This window comes from Tachypleus tridentatus, chromosome 12 (genome assembly GCF_004210375.1).
Source record: "Tachypleus tridentatus isolate NWPU-2018 chromosome 12, ASM421037v1, whole genome shotgun sequence".
Classification (NCBI taxonomy): domain Eukaryota; kingdom Metazoa; phylum Arthropoda; class Merostomata; order Xiphosura; family Limulidae; genus Tachypleus; species Tachypleus tridentatus.
In genome coordinates this window covers 63,853,301-63,875,208 of record NC_134836.1, presented here as the reverse complement: position 1 = coordinate 63,875,208, position 21,908 = coordinate 63,853,301, and the positions used below count along the sequence as shown (strand labels likewise).

Genomic DNA, 21,908 nt, shown 5'->3' with positions numbered 1-21,908 from the left:
TTCTAAATAGCGTTAGTATCAGTCATATAAAAAAAAAATTAGGGACTAATAAGGAAACACACAAGGACAATTAAAATATTCAACACTATCTCTTCGAATGTGTTACAAACTTATGCCAAATAACTACCAGTAATACAGAACTACTTGAAACAATATTCAGCTAACCGGTAACCATCGACAATCGAGTATTTTGTTTTCGAAAACACCAAGAACAATTGGTTTAAACAGTATTCAGCTGACCAGTAACCATCGACAATCAAGTATTTTGTTTTCGAAAACACCAAGAACAATTGAGATTACAAAAGGGATCAGTCATATGTGCTTTGTCCTTCACGCGCAATTCAAGCCCCAGGTTTGAGCGTTGTATGTCCCCAAACTTTCCACTAATCAAAAACCAAAGAAAAGCATCAATAATATTGAACTAGTCATCAATAACTGAAGTAGTGTAATATTCTCTGGTGAAAGTTTTCCATGAACGAGTTCTTTATAACACCAAAATCTGGCACTCCATCCCTGAAGTTGGCAACATTGACGATATCCCTAATTATGCTTTAAAATAACAGTTTAAACAATCTCTAGCCTTCAAATAATCCGCTTATTATACTGTTCTTTGTTGTTGGAATTCACATACTACATCAATGTTAAGTTTGTAGCAATTACATTGTTTTTCCATGTAAAATATACAGGCTGCTCAAGCGGTAATTAAGGATTAATTGCAATATTGATTGTATTTTTCTATGCGTTGTTAGTCCTTAATTAAGGGATAAAAATAAAGTCTTGCAACGATATGAAGAAAGAGACAAAAATAAATTAACAAACAGTGTTTCGAAAGGCGACGACGTTCAGATCCCTTTGGAAATTCGAAGGTTTAAATAAGTGTAACTTTAGAATTTAAAAACAGAATAATTAAAGGTTTAATTATTTTCCACTGTATGAATATGCTTGTGAACTACAAATATAAAGAAATGGTGATGCACTAGAATATAATTATTGTATGAAAAATATATAACCTCAGAACAACGCTAGTGTATAACGAACGAATCAATACATCAAGGTAAAAAGGCAGTCAAATATGGATTCTTCGTACAATATTTTTTTTTTATTTGCTGATACAGTCGATTTCATTGGAGTTTTTCCATTTTTAATTGCACTAATATGAATTCGGTAAGGTAAGACTTTAAAATTTAGTTTATTTTGGTTAGTTATTCAAAACTGAACACGACATAAAACTTAATGTTTCCTACACTTACATTTTGTTCACGAACCATTGTTGATTCGAGAACCAAGGTTAATTTATTTACTTCTACACACGTGGCGTGTCGTATGTAACCCATATGTTAAGTGGCAGTTTTTTGAGTCACTGACAGTATGTCACGATAAGACATGTATTTTTCTTTTTTTATTATTAATCTAGGGTATGCGGCCCATAGAACGCTTCTGAGGTATTGTTTGTAGTTAAAAAGAAAAAAAAAACTTAGCTCATAGTTCCTTCATCTCCTGACCGATTCGAGATCTAATTGCAGTTTTGGGCTCGCAGATCAAACTCTTTCGATTGTTGTATTTAACCACATTCAAGATCTCGTAGATTAGTTTACTCTAATCCTGCCTAAAAGAATTTAAGATGCCATGGTTATTGAGAATTTCCTCTTGTTTATTTATGAACATAATACCTTAGAGAAAGCTTCGGGTTTAAAAAAGAAAACAAAAACCAAACCAAGTTATTAACAAAATGAATTTTACATTTATTGAAACATTTTAAATTAAGTGCATAACGATTTCGTTTTCAAAAAATTTTTGTATTAATATATATTTACAATTAAAGTTATGATCCCAGCTTGAATTTATACCATCGTAATCTCAACAACTTATAGATACCAATGTAAAACTTCAGAGCAAATAGATCTCACTTTCATAAGATTTCTTCAACTTAGCTAAACAGGTAATCTTGTCTATAATGAAAGATTTTTTTTCACCTTCAAAAACATGTTTAATAACACAGTCCAATAATAACTAATAATTTATACCCCAAAACTACTTTTCAAATATTACAATAAACAATGAAAAATAATTATTTAAGAATCACTTCAAAGAGAAAATTTTTCATCACAATTTCTTACAAGTTATGTACATGGCCCTTGAATATTTTGGACAAAAGTATTTATAATGATTATTTATAAAGTATAAAAACATCTGTATTTTTTTCCTGTATTAAAACATTTTTGCTATTCAAAATTTAATATTTGCAAGTGTTCTTCAGTCTCAGATTTGGTTTCTTCATCTTCTTCACACAATCTTTGTTCTTTGTGATCTTCCTCTTCCTCCAAGTTGTATGGTTCCATTTCTTTTACACTGCTCAAATCTTCCTCAGTTACTGCTTTACTACCAATCTCTGACTCGTATTCCGTATTACATTCTTTACTATACAAAGCTTGTTTATCACAATCTTCGCTCAATTCTTCTCTGGGCTGTATTTTATTTTTATTCAATTTTAAGAATCCTTTCTCAGAGATTTCTGCTAGTTTCTCCTCAGGATGCACAATTTCTTCAAAGGGTTCAACATGTTCTACATCTTTTTCTGTATAATTTTCAACAGAAAATTCCAGTTTGGCTTTTCCTTCAGTCCCAAGATTTCTTGTTTTCCTTTCTTTTCATACAGAAGGTGTTCAGTGTCTTTGTATCCCTCATCTTCAACTTGCCTGATTTCACCAATGTCTTCACCTTCAAGATCACAGTCCTGATGTTCTTCTTCTGACTCATTTTCCTCATCTCCAGACTCCTTGAGGTTTTCATCTGTTACTGTGGCTACGAAGCAAAATTATACTTTGTAACCCTTGTCTCATTCTGATTTATAATATAAAGAAGAATCAATATACAATAAGAAACAGTGGCTGACATATGCTGTGTAAGTATCATTCTATGAAATATGAATGTTATCACAAAACCTGTTGTTTCTTCACTTTCATCTACAAAGTCTATTGATCCTTCCGATACTGATGAAGCTACAGAGATGTAGCTTTTTGGTCGAGATTGAATGTCATTCAAGTTGCTAGGAGAAGGGCACAATCTGTGACAAAGGCGATGACTTTCATGAAGAAAATGAAGCTGCTCTCTGGAAGTATGAAGTTCATCATGCATTCGCAGTCTTTCTTCTTCCCTCTGAGACATACGACTATATGATAGGAAGAGATATAAGAGTTAAATGAACTTCAGTATATCAGTTAAACAAAGATAGATTTATCAGAAAATTAGAAAGTAAAATATGACTTACAATATATAAGTACAAGTACACAAATTCAAAAAAAAGAAACAAAAAGCAGATAATTATAATGTTTTTTTCTGAAACTGTAACTGTTTAAGACTTTTCTTGTTCTTTACATTATTGTGTTCACTTTCTCAATTAACTTAAACAATTTTTGACCAGCTTGTGGTTTCAATTTTACTTCTGGACAAACCTGATCAATACTTTGGGTCCTTAAAATCTATTTTGTGACAGTTTTTTTGTGTTTTTTTTACTGGCTATACAACTATATACAAAAGAAATTAATACATTTTCATTTTTATTTATTTTTACAGTGCTTATTTTTTCAAAGGAAACTAAAGATAATTTAATTATATCTGTTGGTTTTTTAAGTTAAAACATTCATTTATTAAATGATACTTAGTCAAATAATAAATATAAATCAATAGAACAAATTCAGATTCTTTTTGGAAAATGATTAATTCATCTTTTGAAATAGCAGCAATTGTTATAACGAATGATTTCCATTTCCCTTGTTTGTTGAAAAAGTAACACATTAAATAAAATAAAATCTCTCTTCAAATATTATTTGAAGATTGTTTTAATCAGCTATAAAACATTGTAGTCAGTCATAAAACAGATATCTGGTTATAGGTTAAATACATCCACAACTTCTTAAACACACAAGAATGTTTTAAAAAAAACATCTCTACAAACAATATCCATCTTTCTATGCTTTTACTACCATTGTTAAATTGGATGATTTTATGATTAGATAAATTCTATAAAATATACAACTTACCAAGATTTGAGTCAAATGTCTATTTATAGTGCTAGATATATTGATTAATTTTGGCAAAGGTAAACTAAGTAACAGGCCTGTCTTCCTTGCAACAACTGAAGTTTCTGCATGAGTGTTATTGCTTTCTTCCCCCACAACTGTAAGCAGCAGAATTATTAAATCATGAAATAAGTAATAAACAAGCTACAATATTAAGAGAACATTTAATATTTCCTTACCAATAAGGTTTGAGAACCATGTTAAGCCTTATAAGTGATCTTCATCTGAATGGACTATCAGATTGTGCAAACAGGTAAATACAACATTTAAGTTGGATTATACAATTTGTTTTCTCCTTTTTAATTACGTTCACAATGTAACAGTACAAAATGTTTAAGCCAGCCTGTTTTTGTGTAAAGAGAACTGTAATAATGAAAACAAATGCAAGTTATAAATCAACTTTATTATGGAAACAAAAACAGTTTTATACCAGCATTTTGTAATTCAATAACAAAAACACCCAAACATACATTTTCAAATATATGGGAAAATGATAATCTCAAAGACTCAACAAATGTTATTTTATTGTAAGAGTGGCCTTTGTTGTTTTTGCTCAACCATACTAGCAATCTAGTCCATTTGCTGCTTTATTTCATTACAGAGAATCTCATGCTACATTTATCAAATAGCGATCAATCAGAAAACATGCGACTCAAATGAAAATATCTGTTTTTGACAGGAAAAGGATATGTGAAAAACTGTTTCACAATTAAAGACTTGTATTTCTTAAACTAAAGAAAATACTATATAGTCATATCTTCACAAAATTTCTTTGCTTCACTATTAATGCTGAAATATTCTGACATTAACAAGAGATTCTATTTCATTACAAACTTCTATCAAGTTGTTTTTCAAAGCTAGTACTCACCTTCTCCACTGCAGGCATTAAACATGTCATCTTCAGACACTCTTAGGCCTTAATTTAATACTGAAGTTGATTAGCTGAAATATAGTTACATGCATTACACCTGTAACAACAAATTACTTATCACAGTTTTAACACTGAAATTTATAAGAGATATTATTACATCAGCATTAAAGACTCCAGTGCTACTGTAAATGACAACAGAAACAAAAGTACAGAATAATTTTCTTATCAAAACTACTTCAAAAACAAATACTTCCAAAAATCATGGTATGTTTGAAGTTAGTACCAAAATTAGTATCTAACAAGTCATTACAGAAGTTAATATTTTTCAGATGCTTAAAATAAAGTTACCTTGGTAAATGGATGCTAGAACAAGTTCTTTCAAATCTTTTTGACCCTCAAGTTCACTTGCCATCTGGAATACACATTAAAAGGAAAAAAAAAAAAAAGATTATATATATTATACACACATACACATGTGCGTGCATGTAAAAATGAAAACAAATATATCACTTGGATAAAATATTTACACAAGTCTTTGATGCTACCAAGACATGTACACATCTCTTAGTTGTCAAGTGCACACTTGCATATCAAATTTATGTAAAAATAATAGTTCTAACTTTAATTTAATAATTGTAATACAAAAATACTTTTACCTTATGACTGTCATTTTGTAACATTTATGTTGTGAAGTTTACATACATAAAAAAAAATCATTTAAACTTTCATTTTTCTGCATTCTTTAAAGTTCCATGATTCTTTTTCCTTTGAAACACACACACAGGCATAACAAAAATAGCCTAACACTAAATAGTGTAAACAGTATACAAGTAAGAAAATCAGCACTACATAACAATGATGGAGCTATAATTTTGAAAGAGAAAAGTAAAATTAAAATTGCTAGTTGAGGTATCCGCACATTGGACAAAAGTTATTTAAATTCACAATTGATGAAAAGGTTATCTTAAGAAATGAAAAGTTGTTTCCTTTATATATAATTTTTAAAAAACCCAAAATGCCCATACACACAGCAAAACACAAAAAGTGAAACTAAGTTTACATGCAACTCCTCAAGGACCCAACAAACCTTCATGCCAAATTTGGTGAAAATCCATCAACAGAGGAGAAATGGTGTTTAAAAAAACCTATAAAAAGCACTCATAAAAACCTCAAACTACAACACCGAAAATTTTTGTGCATTCCCCCTCCATGAACCTAATGAACCTCCATACCAGTTTTGGTGAAAATCCATCCACACCTTGTGAAGTATTTGCGTGGTCATACAACAGACAGTGTTATTATATTTATATAGATGGCGCCAGTACATTAGATCTGCATGTGAGTTATTCATGACATCATATCTGCACTCTTAGAATGGAGAAAAATAAGGTTTTCCATGATGGGAAACAAAGGCAAAATGAGAAAAATCATGACCACTATTGCAAATCTACATGCACAGAGGATAAAACATTTCACAAAGTTATGGGTTATACATCACGTAATAAAGCTTTTCCAGCATCATATAAGCAAGAATCCCATTACAGTATGCTACTTTTGTAATTTGGCAACAAAGGATAAGAGTTTTAATTGTTTCACTTTTTTTTTTTTTTTTACGAGTAAGGATTTGTTATGGACTTACTCAAACACTGTTGTTTGTTGTTTCTCACTTACATAGAGACAAAGACAAATGTTAAAGATTTCAAAATACATCAAAAGAGCATATTCAAAATAAACTACCACCAAATATTGCACATATTCTCCATAAAACTATTAAATCCAGATTAATGTAGCATAAACCCCAGCAAATCAGTATTAACATTATAAAATCAAACTTTAAAAAAATAATTCAGTTTAATGTTTCATTCTCAGTAAAACATTGTAAATCTCATATTAGTAACAGATTAAATAAATTTTAAAAAAAGACATTTACAATTGTGAATATCACAGGTACATAAAATACATTAAACTTTCACAGTAACATTAAAGTAATTAATACTGATTTAGACAAGTGTGCTGATTCATTGGTTAGTATAACTTCTTGGAATCTAAAACAACCATGTTATTCAACATTTGCATAACACATCCAAAAAAAAGTTTTATATTTGTAAAAGAAAAAAAATATATAGAATTCTATCATACCTAAGCAACATACTGAAATTCTTTCCTTGGAATCTAAAAAATCTGGGAAATGAGTTCTTGCTTTTCTGCCAAAGCTTTTGCAATTTGTTGATCTTTGCGACATAACATTTCTAAATTAAACAAGATTAGTTAAACTGTTGAAATTAATTTAGTTCAAATTATGTTCACGATTTTTACTAAGCTGTTAGAGGTATATGCTGGTATCTTGAAAATGTTTTAAACATTTTGTAAAAATTTTTAAAAACACTAATTGCTACCGAATTAGTTCTAATCCTGTTATCAATTTGGCAAAACATACGAATATATTATTACAAGATCAGACCAACTTTATGAACTAATAACAAGACAATCCTGACCACTACTGATAGTACAGCAAGATGGACATGAAACTTATGCATGAATTTTTTTATTTTTTTTTATAAATTAGTTTACTCTAGCAGCACAACATTATTGTACAAGATACAAGTAATACACTCAAGTATTGGACAAATAATATGGTGAAAAGTTAGTATTCAAAAGTACACTTATATAGGAAAAATTTAAATTTCAAAAAGAGGACTTTAAAACTTTTCGGTACAAGTTTTGTGATGCAAGTTTGTTTTTGTTGTTTTTCTTCAATATCCTAAAAACATGACCATGGTTAAGTTAATAAAGCCTACAAGAAATAAAATAACCTGTATCTCCAATTTTATCACTATTCTGTTAAAGCTAATAGAGCTTCCAATTTTAGTAGAAAAATTTACTTTCGAAGACACAAGCCAGTTGGTATACATTTTTTTTATGTCAGCTGATTTTATAACAGAATTTTCTCTCATTCCAAACTGCTCTTCATACATGGCAGTACTGCCTTTCCCTTCGCCTTCATCAACCAGTTTTTAAATCTATACTATATTCTTTATGTTAATATTAGGCTGAAATCCAAGTTGAATCTTTCCATGCAAACGATAGAGAAAACAAAAACAAATTTACAAAACTTAGTGGCAAGACTGTCCTTCTAATACTAGTGCTGCCAGCAAGATGAATAACAAAGTACATAAGGTTTGTACATTAACAATAACCCCTTCCTTTATACTGCATATTTTAATACTTCCATAACTTTCAAAAACCACCTACTAGTACATACATCATTCTAGTCAAGTCTGGGTAAAATCAATTTCATTTGGAAATTTTTCCAATTCATTTATTAATATTTAAATAATTTATAATGCTCAAAATAAACTATTTTAAAATACGATAAAAACAAATTATTTTTAATGCCTATTATGAAGTTAATCAGCAAGATCTATTGGTAATAAAAATATACAATGTTAATGTTTAAACATGAAAACAGTACCCGAATTCTAAATAAGAACACACACATAGTTTTCATTATGAAAAATCAACTGGTTTTACTCTGAAAAAACAAAAAACAGTAAAGATTGCCCAACTACACGTCTTTACTTTGCCTACAGTGTGTTATCAATTGAAAATGTCATCTAGAAATACATCTGCCTAGAAATAAAAAAAATTAACTGTATGTTCATTGTTTGTACATGATTTTGTTGTTTTTAAATATAAATGAACTGGGGAAACATCACGCACACAGTAAAATGATTTATGAAATAAATGATCTACAAGGTAACTGTACCTATTGGAGTAAGTACAGGTTCTGCAACTTGAAGAACCACACTTTGCTGACTTTAATCTCCGATGGTTCTATCAGCTGGGGTTTAACTGGAACATGAAAAATTTTACTCTTTCAAGATTCTGTTGTTCTTGGCTATCTTCAACTGAGCTACAAGGTGAAGGAGCTTCTTTCTGTGGTGTGACTGATGAAGTACCCTTCTGTGGATGATTTTCTGTTGGTGGGAGTTTGGGACTAGATATTTCAGTGTTAGGAACACTATGTGAGCTGCTATCACTTGTTTCTCCTGTGTCTGTGGATTCCACACCATTGCTTACTTCAGAATGTGAAGATTCTAATGATACAGGCATCCTAGGTTTATGACAAAGTTAATTTCTTATTAATTCTCTCAACACTGGCTCGGGCAATTTAACCAACCATGTGATCTCTTTGTAATCATTTAATATCATTATAGATTTAATACTTCTAATTTTCAAAATAGTTGGCAATCTTTCAGTTAATGTGTCTTTCATGTGCAAAATATTATTTTGAATGAAGTACTTTCAATAAATTAAAATAATGATTTCAATATATAGTCCATCAATATATAGGGTATTTGTTTTGAACCGTCCATTTGCAAAGTGATTTTCATGTTTAAATTAAAATAGTTTTTCATGTAAAAATATCAAGTTTCACTTGTTTAATCTCTAAAACCTCCTAAATACATTTCAAATGTTTATTTTTAGTAAAATCTTACATTTTATCTGTTATTTTCTCTATCCTAACTATATATAAAGTTAGTCAATATGACTGACCTCTTAACCCCCCTGCCAAATTGAAATAAGCCCCCTACTACTACATGCACCATTATAAGTTGCATATCACTCTGGAAATGTGCAATTCACATTAAACTAATGAATTGCATTACCAATGAGTTACTACAAGCTGTTTGCATGTGTAGCTTATACAATTATTATTATTTATTTTACCTGATCTGAACTTATAGTAAAGAGAGAGATCCTTAATTCTATACTTTACTTTTATAATAATAAATAAAGAATAACCATGGAAAACAAAATATAAAGCATTTAGCAAATCATCTTTTCTCTTGCTGTCAACTGTCAATGAAACTAAACACTCCCTTTAACACACACCACACCAATGGTAGTAATGCACTAAATAATTTTTTATTTAATTCAGTAATGCACCAAAGAAAATAGACTAACAACATGCAAAAAGTAGCCAATTTCCCCTTATAATTTTTCAGGTTTTCTAACTATGTGACAAGAGTTGGTACAAAATCATCCAAGCTGGTTTTTAACTTTCTCACAGGAATAAACAGCGTATTAAGTAAAATTGATGATTATTGATTCAGAAAACGTTATACAATACTTTATTTGATAAATGCTATACTAATTGGTATAACACAAATAAAATAAGCTTGGTAAAACTTTAATCTTTTGTCATGTACAGTATAGATACCCATTGCAACAGGGTTAAGTGAAATATGCATTGTACACAGGAATATTTCATTTCTTAAAGGTTTTCACGCTACTTAAAAAGCATTATATATTTAATCTTCAAAAACAAGACTCATTTCCATTAACTATTTTAATCAAAGTACAGCAGTGATTATGTTTTTCTGCTAAAAGAAGAATCAATTAATAAATTATCCTTAAAAATTAAATCTAAATAAATCAGTTTGATTAATATTTAGTAAATAATTTTACCTTAAACCTCAACTACTCTTTCTCTTTATAAAAAAAAGAGAAGTTTTCTTTAATAACTGTTATAATGAAAGTTTAAAGTTTGGTGTTCATATGGTTCTAAAAATAATATCAAACTGCTAATTTTAAAGCTTACACTTTGTTTTTTGTCAGAGAATCTTCTGAAATATCTTCTGTTCTTTTAGACAACAATGTGGAGGAATCCTGGGCCTTGGCTGATTGGCCATGTCTCGGTTTGTGAGCAACAGAGGCTTCTGTGATATACTTTAACCACCTATTACAAATAAATTTTATTAACAGTGAAGTAAAAGAAGGACCACATAAAGCTTTATCTAAGTAAATTCTACAGTATTTTATCAACACAACCTGATATAACAAACAAAATACACATTTCATTGTACAAGTCCCTGGTTATGCCATAATTTGAAGTATTATGTTCAATCTTGGGGTCATTACCTTAGGAAAGACATTCAACTGTAGGAAAGAGTTTAGAGGAGGGTCACCAAAATGGTACTTGGGATGGAGGGGTTGTTATATGAGGAGAGATTAAGATCCTTAAAGTTGTTTTTGTTGAAAAACAAAAAAATTAGAGGGGATTTGATCAAAGTGTTTAGGATTGTAAAAGGAACTGATAATTGATGCATCAACATTTTTCATATTTGACAGCCACAGTTACAGAACCAAGGGACAATTTTATATTTAGACAATGTAGAAACTGTACATGTATGATGAATGTTAACACTTGCTTAAAGTTCACAAAATTTTTTTTTTTTTTATGGTACATATAAATAATCACTAAAACCTTTAGAAATCAGACTGTACATTCTTTAGTTATATTACCTGGTATTCAAGATACAAAAATTACTTCAAACTAAATGAAAAATGTTTAATTTTAATATAACATTTCAAAAGGCATAATATACATAAAATAACCTTAAATACTGAATAGTGGCCAGTGAAAATATGAATTTACATTAACAACTACATGTTTTGTTTTTTTGTTTGTAAAGGTGAAGATAACCACACTTATTGTAGACAACATTATTCTGTATATCAACCATTTATCAGAACTTTAAAAGTTTTTTAATAGTTTCCTTTCAAGGGGAAATCATCTATCAGCTACATATTTGTTGGTTAATAATAAGTCTATAACAGACATCAAGTAAAAACATGTTATAACAAAAAGAACTTATGTTTAAATATATTCTTTATTTACACTGCACATGCCAAAAAATAAAGATCAGTTCTTACATTTTTCTTTCTGAAGCTGATGTGGCCACAAACTCATAGATGGCATGTTGTTCAGATGTAGAAACAAGAAAAAATCCTTTGCTATCTAAAATTTGACAAGTTATTATAACTAGTTCATATATCAAATATTACCATGCAATTTACAAGTACCATTTTTTGAAATACCTTTATTAATACAAGCAGAATTAAAGATACTTTGGTATATACTTCTAAATACAAAAATAATTTTAGTATGTTATAATAGCTATAAACAGGAATTATACAGTAATACAAAATGCTACTTCAATGAAATTGTTTTACAGGAGATAATATACAAGAGTACAGTATGCTATATTTATTAATATAAAATACTAAATGAAATATAACCTGTAGGATTTACAGTAATATTATTTGAGAGAGTAAAATTCCTTTTGTTTTAAATCCTTACAAAAACACACTATCAATAACTTTACATAAGGTCAAGTACCAATTATTAGATAGGAACGTAGGTTGAATGTTACAACTTTGGAAAAACACGAGAATGCTTAATATGTACATGAAACACGTGAAGAGAACAAAAAGTTATATTTCAATTGGATCTTGTGATCTCCAAAACTATCAGAAATATAAACTTTACAATTAAACCTTTAAAACTCCTTATAATATATTTGGCTATATAATTACTGCTTTTCTTTAAATTTATTTTTTTCTGACACATATTCAACTAATGGTAATAATTCAGCATTCCAAGTCCAGTGATAAATAATGGGCCTTTCTCAATTCTCCATTCCCTACAAACATTATTTTTAATCACTATACCTTACACATTACAATTTCAACAGTTTTCAAATGGTCAAATAAGAAAAAGTACACTCTCTGCACATCTGTGATAAAAATATCTAAATAAACGCAAGTTTTTTTTGTTTTGAGTTTGAAGTTTATTTTACTTACAACTTTCACTAAGATCAGCAGTCAAATGCAAGAAAAACTGATTCCTTGTAACAATAAAGAAAAAAATGTTGGCTGGCCAGCCCATTATTTTCAAAGCATATATTTTTCCAACAAATACTTGACTGTTTTTGTTTGTACATCTAACAATAACTAGAGTTTAACAAAATTCTTCTCACAGTTTCAATTGGACTAGAAAACTTTTTTCAGAAGATAAAGATGGACAGTATTTTTTTTAAATATATTAACTACATGATAAAAAAAGTTGGAGCATGAAGCTTATTGATACAGTTTCATTACAATTAATTTATTTTCATAATATCTTCTCAATATATTTTATTTCTTAATATTTATTTCCCTTCATACAAATCTAAGAGCACAAGTTAACTACATTTGTAATTTTTGTCTCTAAATGATCTGCATATTTTATAAAAAGAAACACACTCAGCAAATATAACTTGCCTGTGGCCACGTTTCTTGTAAACAGGTTTTGTACACGAAGTATTGGGCTATGGGTGACTTTGGTGTCTTCTCGGCCTGACATCAGATTGTTGTTGTGGAACTTCAACAGCAACTTATCATCCTGTTTCTGGAGCAACACAAGAATGTCCTCAAGTAATACCATATGCATTATACTATATATTTAGTATAGATTTATTTACTATATATATGTATGTATGTATGTAAAACCCGTGTATTTATGTATGCATATATATATATATATTTATGTGATGACTAGTTGCTCTCCTTCTAGTCTTACACTGCTAAATCATGGACGGCTAGCGTAGATAGCCCTTGTGTAGCTTTGCGCAAAATTTAACAAAGAAATAAACTTTCTGGATTAATTTTCTTTTAAATCCCAGTGAGTTTTCGTGTCTTGGCTGAACAACTTAAAATTCTAAATCATTTACAAAATAAATGTCTGCTGTACGGAAATATTAGAAATTTTAAATTAACGGTATTTTAAGAAGGTAAAAGTAATACCATTGTTTGCAGCTGCTGTTATCTTGTGTTTATTTATTGTAACAAATATATAATTAGCGAGATATAAATGACAAAAAATAAAATTACGGCAAATATTTACATTTAGAACATAAATGCACATAAAATGCCTTATTTGGATAATGTTTTTATTTTCGAATTTTTTTAAAAATCTGCATAACTAAAAAAAAACTTAGCCTCTGTAGGACCTACCCATAAAAATGAAAATCGGACAAACGCTGTCTTGACGATCTAAAACTGATCACAAACATTCTTGAGATACTGTTAAAGAGAAACCCTTTTGTCAGAATAATGTGAATAATTAGTAAGAGTAAGTACAAAAAATATAACATCGTTAAACTTACTGCAAACATATGACAGGTTGCTACAGACAAACCGATTGCGAGAGGGGCAGATCCTTTAATGTCACCTGTGTTTCATCGCAACAGGCAAATACTGTGAACACCAAGACAAAAGTGATGCACAGCTCAACGACGAAGCCTTGGACAGGGCTCAAGTGTTGGTTCACAACTGTAGCCCCTAAGTTTCCTTGTAAGTTAGAAGGTGTGAGCCCCTTTAGCAAACCAGCGCCTACTATTGCCCCCCAAACACTGCACTATCACATAAAGTATTGCTCGAAGTAGGGAAATCTTCTTGGCAACCAGAAATCCTATGGTGACAGCAGGGTTAATGTGTCCTCCGCTGACGTGCCCGATAAATTGTACCACTGTTCTCACAGTCACACCGAAGGCTAGGGCGATCTGGACAATAGTGGGGGAGTAGTCTAGGTCCAAGCCGGTGATACAGGAACCACAGCCAATAAGTACTAATATAGCTGTTCCCAGAAATTCTGCTAGTAGAGCAGCGGACAATACCTTCTTTTTCTCCAGATCCTCAAGTCCTAGTATCTGTCGAAGATTTGTTCCAGATGCCATAATGTAAGAATCAACGAGGCTGATGTAACAGAAACTGATAGTGCAGAATGGTTGAATGATAATAACTCGTAACGTTTAAATAGGTTGTTGATATAGTAAAAGAAGAAAAAAAAAAAGAAGTTCGACCTTTATCGCTTCGTTATCACGTGATCCACTTGAATAACCAATATTTTCCATCGTAAGATATTCAACGTTTGACTCTTTCTGAGGACAGTCTAGAGGTTTACAAATTATACGTAAGCGAGTATTCTTGTGTGTGCGTGCGCACAAAACTTAGTAATATCAAAACATGTTCTTAATAAAATTATAAGATACCTGAAGATCACAGAATGATAAAATTTATTCACGTTACATATCATGGGGATTCACATAACATTTTAATATGTTTCATACATATGAGCTTCAAAGCTTTCTGGGATGTTATTTTGGGAATTTTATCAGTTTCTAATAATGCATAGGCGTAATTCGCAATCTATTATTTACTTTTACTATATTTTTTGTTTGTTTTGAATTTCGCGCAAATCTACACGAAAGCTATCTGCGCTAGCCGTCCCTAATTTAACGGCGTAAGACTAGAGGGAAAGCAACTAGCCATCACCACCTACCACCAACTATTGGGCTACTCTTTTACCAATTAAAAATGGGATTGGCCGTCACATTGTAACGCCCCCACGGTTAAGAAGGCGAGCATGTTTGATGCGACCGGGATTTGAACCCGCGACTCTCGGGTTACGAGTCGAGTGCCTTAACCACCTGGCTATGCGGGGCCAATATTAGTAACCTTCGCCCTGTGGCTCAATGACAAACTTATAACGTAAAATTTAGGCTTCAATCTACGAGATAGTCACAATTAACGCAAGTAATCCATTCTTCAGCTTTTTGCTGAAAAATCAAACTAAAGAGACAAACACATAATTATTATTATTAGCTCTCAGAGTTTAAGTTGTTTTTTTATTTTATTTTGTGTTATATTCGTCCTACCATTTGTAAATCGTATACAATGGCCCAGAATGATCTAGTTACTAAAGCACACGACTCGTAACATGCGGGTACTATGATGTGACTGTCAATTCCACTCTTTATTGGTAAAATATCCGCAGGGTTGGTTGGGAATGGTGTTGACCAATTGCCTTCCCTCCAGTTTATAATTGCTAAATTATGGATGGCTAGTGAAGATAATTGTCGAATAGATGGGCGCCAAATAAAAAAAAAGCCAAAATAAACAGTTCCTGTCCAAGAAAACTATTTATCATAGCCATGTAGATGATAGATGACGTTTAATGTTAAAGGCAGAGTAACAAAGTTCTGTTACTACGTAAGAATAATATGAACTACTCACGAATTTACCGACCATTCACTAAAATAATTTGCTTTTGGGGGCCTCAACCCGTAGTCCTTTTGATAGCCAGCAGTGCTCCTGATTTTATTATTATCAATTAGAGATTTTGAGTGAAAGTAAATAAGAAAGTATAATAACACGTCAACAACACTATATCTGCTCTGTCCAGTGCCAACGAGGCTTTTTACTCAGTATCAGGGTTCTGCACATCAGCTGGTGTGTGACAGACATATTATTGGCTGAAACGCTGTTTCTTTAAAAAATATATATAAAAAATAATGTTTTTTGTAAAGCAATAAACTACACGATGTTCACTGTAGGCATCGAAACTCGATTTGTAGCGTTATGAGCCTACTGACTTGCTGCTCAACCACTCATAGGCACATGAACTTTCCTACCAAGAACTGTTACTGTATGAACTGGGTTAAGATGGTGATGTGTAATTCTCCATCACATTTAGTTATGTCAAACCATACCATAATTAGAGTAAGAATAACCTGTTATTATGTTATTTTTTATTTTAACAGTATATATTATTGTTCTCATTAATTCACCTATGCATGTTTTGTCGTAATGTTTTGTTTGGCAAAATTTTGATAAAAAGTATCGTTTAGAATGATGACAATAAATAATGAAAAACAGTTTGTTATAATAAAAATTGCGCAAATTCAATATAATGTTCGTGTCTTTTTGTGCCAAAATTTTCTGAATATTGACACTAGTAAAGGAAAACCACGAGGTTAGTGGTGGTGTCCTGGCGTGTTTCTAGAAAATTATTATTATTTAAATAATCAATAACTGTTTTTACTTATGCTCTGTTTTTCTTCGTCTCAGTGTTTGATTTTTGTCATTTACAATTTTACTTAACATATGCTTGAAAATAATAAAATTTGAAACTGTAAAATGTTTATAATTCAATCAAAATACTAATATTTGGTATTGTTATTTATTATTAAATGAATTATGGTAATACCATGGTAGTTTCCATTTACACTAGTGGGCCTCATGGCTATAATGGCTCGACTGTAAAGCTGAGGTTTATGGTTTGCGACTCGTTTTTACCAAAACGCTATCCGCAAGCTGGTGCCATAGGACTACAAGTGTGAGGTTCGAATTCCACTATTCAGTCAGAATTGGCAGTGGATACGAGTGACTAGTTGCCTACCCTCAGCTCAAAATCAAGGACAAGAACAGTTATGAAACAATTTATACCTTTACAGTGTTTGTTTGCTGAAATTCACGCAAGGCTACTAGAAGACTTTCTGCACTAGGTGTCACTAATTTTCAAGACTAGAGTGTGTATTTTGTTATGGCAAAGCGACATCGGGCTATCTGCTGAGATGGGCTAAAGGAAAGGCAGTTAGTTAGTCAACACCACCCACCGAAAACACAATAGATTGCGAGTCGAGTGCCTTAACCATCAGGCCATGCTAAGTCCTCCATTGCAGTATTATAAACAATTAAACTATACTGACGACAAAATATATAGTATTAATAGATCGACAGTAAAATATATATAACGTATTTTTTTTCTGATAATTTTGTTTCAGCTAATCACGAGTATTAGTTATATAGATATTTGGTTGTCGTTAAGGCTATCAGAGTTCTGCTCACCACATGTATCGAAAGCCGAATTTTAGCGTCGTGAGACTGTAGACTTACCACTGACTACTAAGGAGCGCTTTATTTTTGGATGTGTCATCAGAGGTTACTTGACCATTTTTATCACTGCATTTGTTTGTTTGTTTTGAATTTCGCACAAAGCTACTCGAGGGCTATCTGTGCTAGCCGTCCCTAATTTAGCAGTGTAAGACTAGAGGGAAAGCAGCTAGTCATCACCACCCACCGCCAACTCTTTGGCTACTCTTTTACCAACGAATAGTGGGATTGACCGTCACATTATACACCCCCACGGCTGGGAGGGCGAGCATGTTTAGCGCGACGCGGGCGCGAACCCGCGACCCTCGGATTACGAGTCGTACGCCTTACGCGCTTGGCCATGCCAGGCCTTTATCACTGCAAGCCAAGACATATGAAACTTTTTTATATCAGGTTCTTTAAAATTTGAAAAATAATTAAACCATTATCAGGATATACTATTTTCAACATTTACGTAACAATGAGTAAAGGCCAAAGAACGGACTCGTTCATAACTGTAACTAACAGGACAAATTGTATTAAATATTTGTATTGCAATAAATAGTGACAAAGCCCACCTTTTTCTATAATGAAATTATTATTATTGTGCGTATCAGATATTGAGCCCAATCTCAGTTTTTAAGAACGATGTTCTAACTATCTTGGAATTACTCTCTACACTGTTGTTTGTACTAATTCTGACGATCTAGAACATTGTTCCAGATTGGGCTGAAGTATTGTTTCATCGCCTGTTGCTGTCTTAAATATTCTGTTGTAATTTGTTCTTTGCTTCCGGAAGAAAGTTGCATCGTTTGTTTGCTGAATTTCTAGCAAAGCCACTCGAAGGCTATCTGCGCTAGCCGTCCCTAATTTTGAAGTGACAGATAAGAAGACAGACAGCGAGTCAATATCGCTACCGCCAAATTTTAGGCTACTCTGTACCAGTTAATAGTGGGATTGGTTGTAATGACAATGCTATCGGGTTTGTTGGTGGGTTTCGATCCTGTGACCAGCGGATCACAAGTCAAACAGCTCAAACATAGAAGGATTCTTTCTGTGCGCTTGAGAATTCACTACTGACACATGCAATGATATGCCAGTGTATTAACGTACAGCTTGTTTCAATAATGTCGGATAAATGAGATGTATAATTAGTTTAGTTTTTCGACAACTTTAATTTAATTATGAAAAGTATGATATATATATTAAGTATAAGACAGGTCACAACATAACAAAACCTTGTCTCTGCGGTAGCCTTTTATTAGTTAAGACGTGCGCTAATTTAATACAATTGTTATTCAGATTTACGGCTGTGTAAAATGTCTATCACAGTTAAAACTTATCAATAACTATTTTACGATTTTTATAACATGTTTGTTACTAATAATACGTTGTTTTTTTAAAAAACAGTACTTTATTTTAATCGTACAATAATCTGTTGCAAGTCTTACCTGAAAGAGACTGTTATACCGCATAGACCATAGCAATCTCATAAGTCGTGTATCTAAATTATCATCTGTAAAAATTGATATCACAGAGATATACAAATAAATGCGCAATGTACTGTACTTCTTATACTAATAACAATACGCAGGCCCAGTGCGGCCAGGTGGATAAGGCACTCGACTCGTAATCCGAGGATCGCGAGTTCGAATCCTCGTCACACCAGACATGCTCGCCCTTTCAGCCGTGGGGGTATTATAATGTAACGGTCAATCCCCCTATTCGTAGGTAAAAGAGTAGCCCAAGAGCTGGCGTTTGGTGGTGATGACCAGCTGCCTTCCCTCTAGTCTTACACTGCTAAACTAGGGACGACTAGCGCAGATAGCTCTCGTGTAGTTATGCGCGAAATTAAACAAAACAAAAACAATACGTGTGTTTTACGTTTTTACTCACACTACGGTTTGACGGTTATCCGACGATCTACGAAGCATTCTGTTTATATTCTTGAGACAATAAACCTCGTAACTTTTAACTGTGTAACTTATTTTCAGGGACGTAAGCTGACAAACGAATGATCTGATTCTCCTATGTATAATATTTAAAAAAAAATTAAGAGTAACAACTGTATAAGAAAGACATTTGACTATGACGGTTAACTTAATAATATTTTGTAATCACTACACCTAGCTATCTCTCATTATAATTGTGTGGTTATATAGTTTAGTAACTGGTGAAGTAACATGAGTTTAAGTGTTAGTTGAGTTTGTGATTACAGTGGATCAAATAATTCACATGTATCGAAAAATTTACTACAATTCAGTGTAAAAATTTACTCCATTTTTGTATTTATAACAGTTACATTGTTTTTGTTCATAAGCAAATGCTAGGTATTTCAGTGGGAACGAACTTCTCTTTTAATAAGGCCAACCTGTATGTCTTTTACAAAAACTCATTTATGAAGCAGACTTCATATCCGAACTTCTCCATTTACTCTTCCCATCATTAAGATCATTTAATAACCATAAATGAGTTTTACACCAAATGTAATATATCCTGCAGAACTTACAATAAAAAGAAGTAATAATAAGGTCCATGCTAATTATTTGACTTTAGAAATTACTTTTGTAGAAGGTACAGTATGGTTAACTGTTTTCGATAAAAGGAAATTTCATATTCTCATCCTTGGTCTACCAATGCCTAACAATGTTACTCTGTGTATCATGTTAAAAGGTATTATATCTCAAATAAAACAGTTCTTAATAGTCTGTAATAACTAAAATTTTTGTGGATAATGTTCTATTATTAAAAAATCAACTGAGAGGTAATTATTATAGACAGGTAGTTAAAGATATGCCTTACTATATTTTTAATAAACAAAAATATTTTAGAAACTAAATTATTGATTAAGGAAAATATCTTAAAAAAATAAATAAAATAATAAGGAAGTTAATTATTTTAACTTATAAGTAACTAATAGTAATTTTATTCAGTTTAACTGGGATGGAAAACTAACTTCAAGTAGCTGAGCTCAACTCAGCTTTTCCATGTTATGTTTGAATAAATCTTCAAGAAAAGGAAGGGAGGGATAAGATTGGGAGTTAGAACTATATAAGAAATTATAAGGTAAGGTGTATAGTTCTATTTAATAGTTTACAGATCTATTCAGTTCTATTAAATATGGTATAGTTCTATTTGAAAGGGTGGAGGTTGGGAGTATAATTAGTAGAAATATTAGGGTGGCTTTATTTGGTTTCTTTTTTAAGAAATTTAATGATAACTGCCTCTCAGAACTGGCTATAGACAGTAGGAACTGATATTTTGTTGCTGTAAGCACTCATCTTTGTACCCTTATTTGAATTTTTATGATTTTCCATGATGGCTGACTAGGTTGCCATCAGTACTGAATTTTGTCCACTATATGGAATATCCCAAATGCATATGGATGCCATTACCACAGACATTATCTGTTATGATAATAAATTGGCAACCTGCATCAATAAAGGTGATGCAATATTTAATTCATTATTGTTTTATAGTGCTGATTTTAGTGCCTATTAACAATTAATGTAGTCAGTAGTTTGTGAGCTATTTATATATACTACATATATACACATATTAAATTAGACTTTGAGATTAATCACCTTTAAAAACTGGCTAAGTGATTAATCTCCAATAGTCTATATTTTCTTTATTTTATAATATTCACCTTTTTCAACACACATACACACACGTATATAAAATATAAAAAAAATCACTTCTATCAATACTAAATTTCTGTTGTACAAAAATATAATTGGAATGGAGAGATTGTAGTTATTTTCATTTTTTTTTACTCAATTTAACATGAATCATGCTGTAGAAAAGAACATCTTTAACTGGATTTTGAAATATTGCAAATTTTTCTCACAGGACTGTTTATTTTCCAGTATCACCTTCTCAAACAACTCCTTCAGGTTCTTGTCAGTACCTTGAAACTATCACACTGCTGTCTAGTGCAATATAATGTAACAGGTAGTACACTCAAAGTCAGTTATAGACTAACATTACTGAAGGAGGTATACACACCTGCCTGTGCTTTAGGTGCAGAGTTGTTTTTTGGGTGGGAAGATATGGGAAACTTAACATATTGATTTAAAATGATATTATGGCTCTCAAAAATTAGAATATTAATATCTTATTACATAATTTTTAAGATTTGTGTTGCCGCTTTATTTTCAATATTAATTATTTATATGTCCTCTTATAGCTTTAATATGGTACTATTTGGAACTAATAAACAGTTTAGGGTTGCTCTAAGTTAATAGAAAGGTCAATTATTGCTTTAAACACAAATTTAAATTTTAAACTACATTCAAATTTCAGTGCTTATTTTCTTTGATTTAAAAGATATTTGTACAAGAAGAAAGTTTAGCGTTTTTTTTCTGTCAGACTGCTTATTTTTTTAAATAAATTACTTCTTAAATGAATAAAATATT

At 31.3% G+C, this 21,908-nt stretch overlaps 2 protein-coding genes and 1 pseudogene across 3 annotated transcripts; all 3 read right to left on the bottom strand.

Annotated features, from left to right (window-relative positions):
- Positions 1-2,560: 2,560 nt before the first annotated feature.
- Positions 2,561-6,809, bottom strand: LOC143233415 (uncharacterized). Its single transcript, XM_076469630.1, has 5 exons — positions 5,299-6,809; positions 4,948-5,021; positions 4,041-4,177; positions 2,943-3,169; positions 2,561-2,802 (listed from the first exon to the last, which is right to left on the bottom strand). Exons 4-5 carry the CDS (start codon positions 3,163-3,165, stop codon positions 2,564-2,566), a joined length of 462 nt encoding a protein of 153 aa, XP_076325745.1. The 5' UTR covers positions 3,166-3,169; positions 4,041-4,177; positions 4,948-5,021; positions 5,299-6,809; the 3' UTR covers positions 2,561-2,563.
- Positions 6,810-8,787: 1,978 nt separating this feature from the next.
- On the bottom strand, positions 8,788-11,816 carry LOC143235636 (uncharacterized). The gene is made up of 3 exons (XM_076473867.1): positions 11,671-11,816; positions 10,556-10,693; positions 8,788-9,064 (listed from the first exon to the last, which is right to left on the bottom strand). Coding segments are annotated over exons 1-3 (417 nt in total). The 5' UTR covers positions 11,673-11,816.
- Positions 11,817-13,050: 1,234 nt separating this feature from the next.
- LOC143235173 (aquaporin AQPcic pseudogene) lies at positions 13,051-14,574 on the bottom strand (annotated as a pseudogene). The gene is made up of 2 exons (XR_013018957.1): positions 13,944-14,574; positions 13,051-13,186 (listed from the first exon to the last, which is right to left on the bottom strand). The product of XR_013018957.1 is annotated as an aquaporin AQPcic pseudogene (transcript).
- Positions 14,575-21,908: the final 7,334 nt, after the last annotated feature.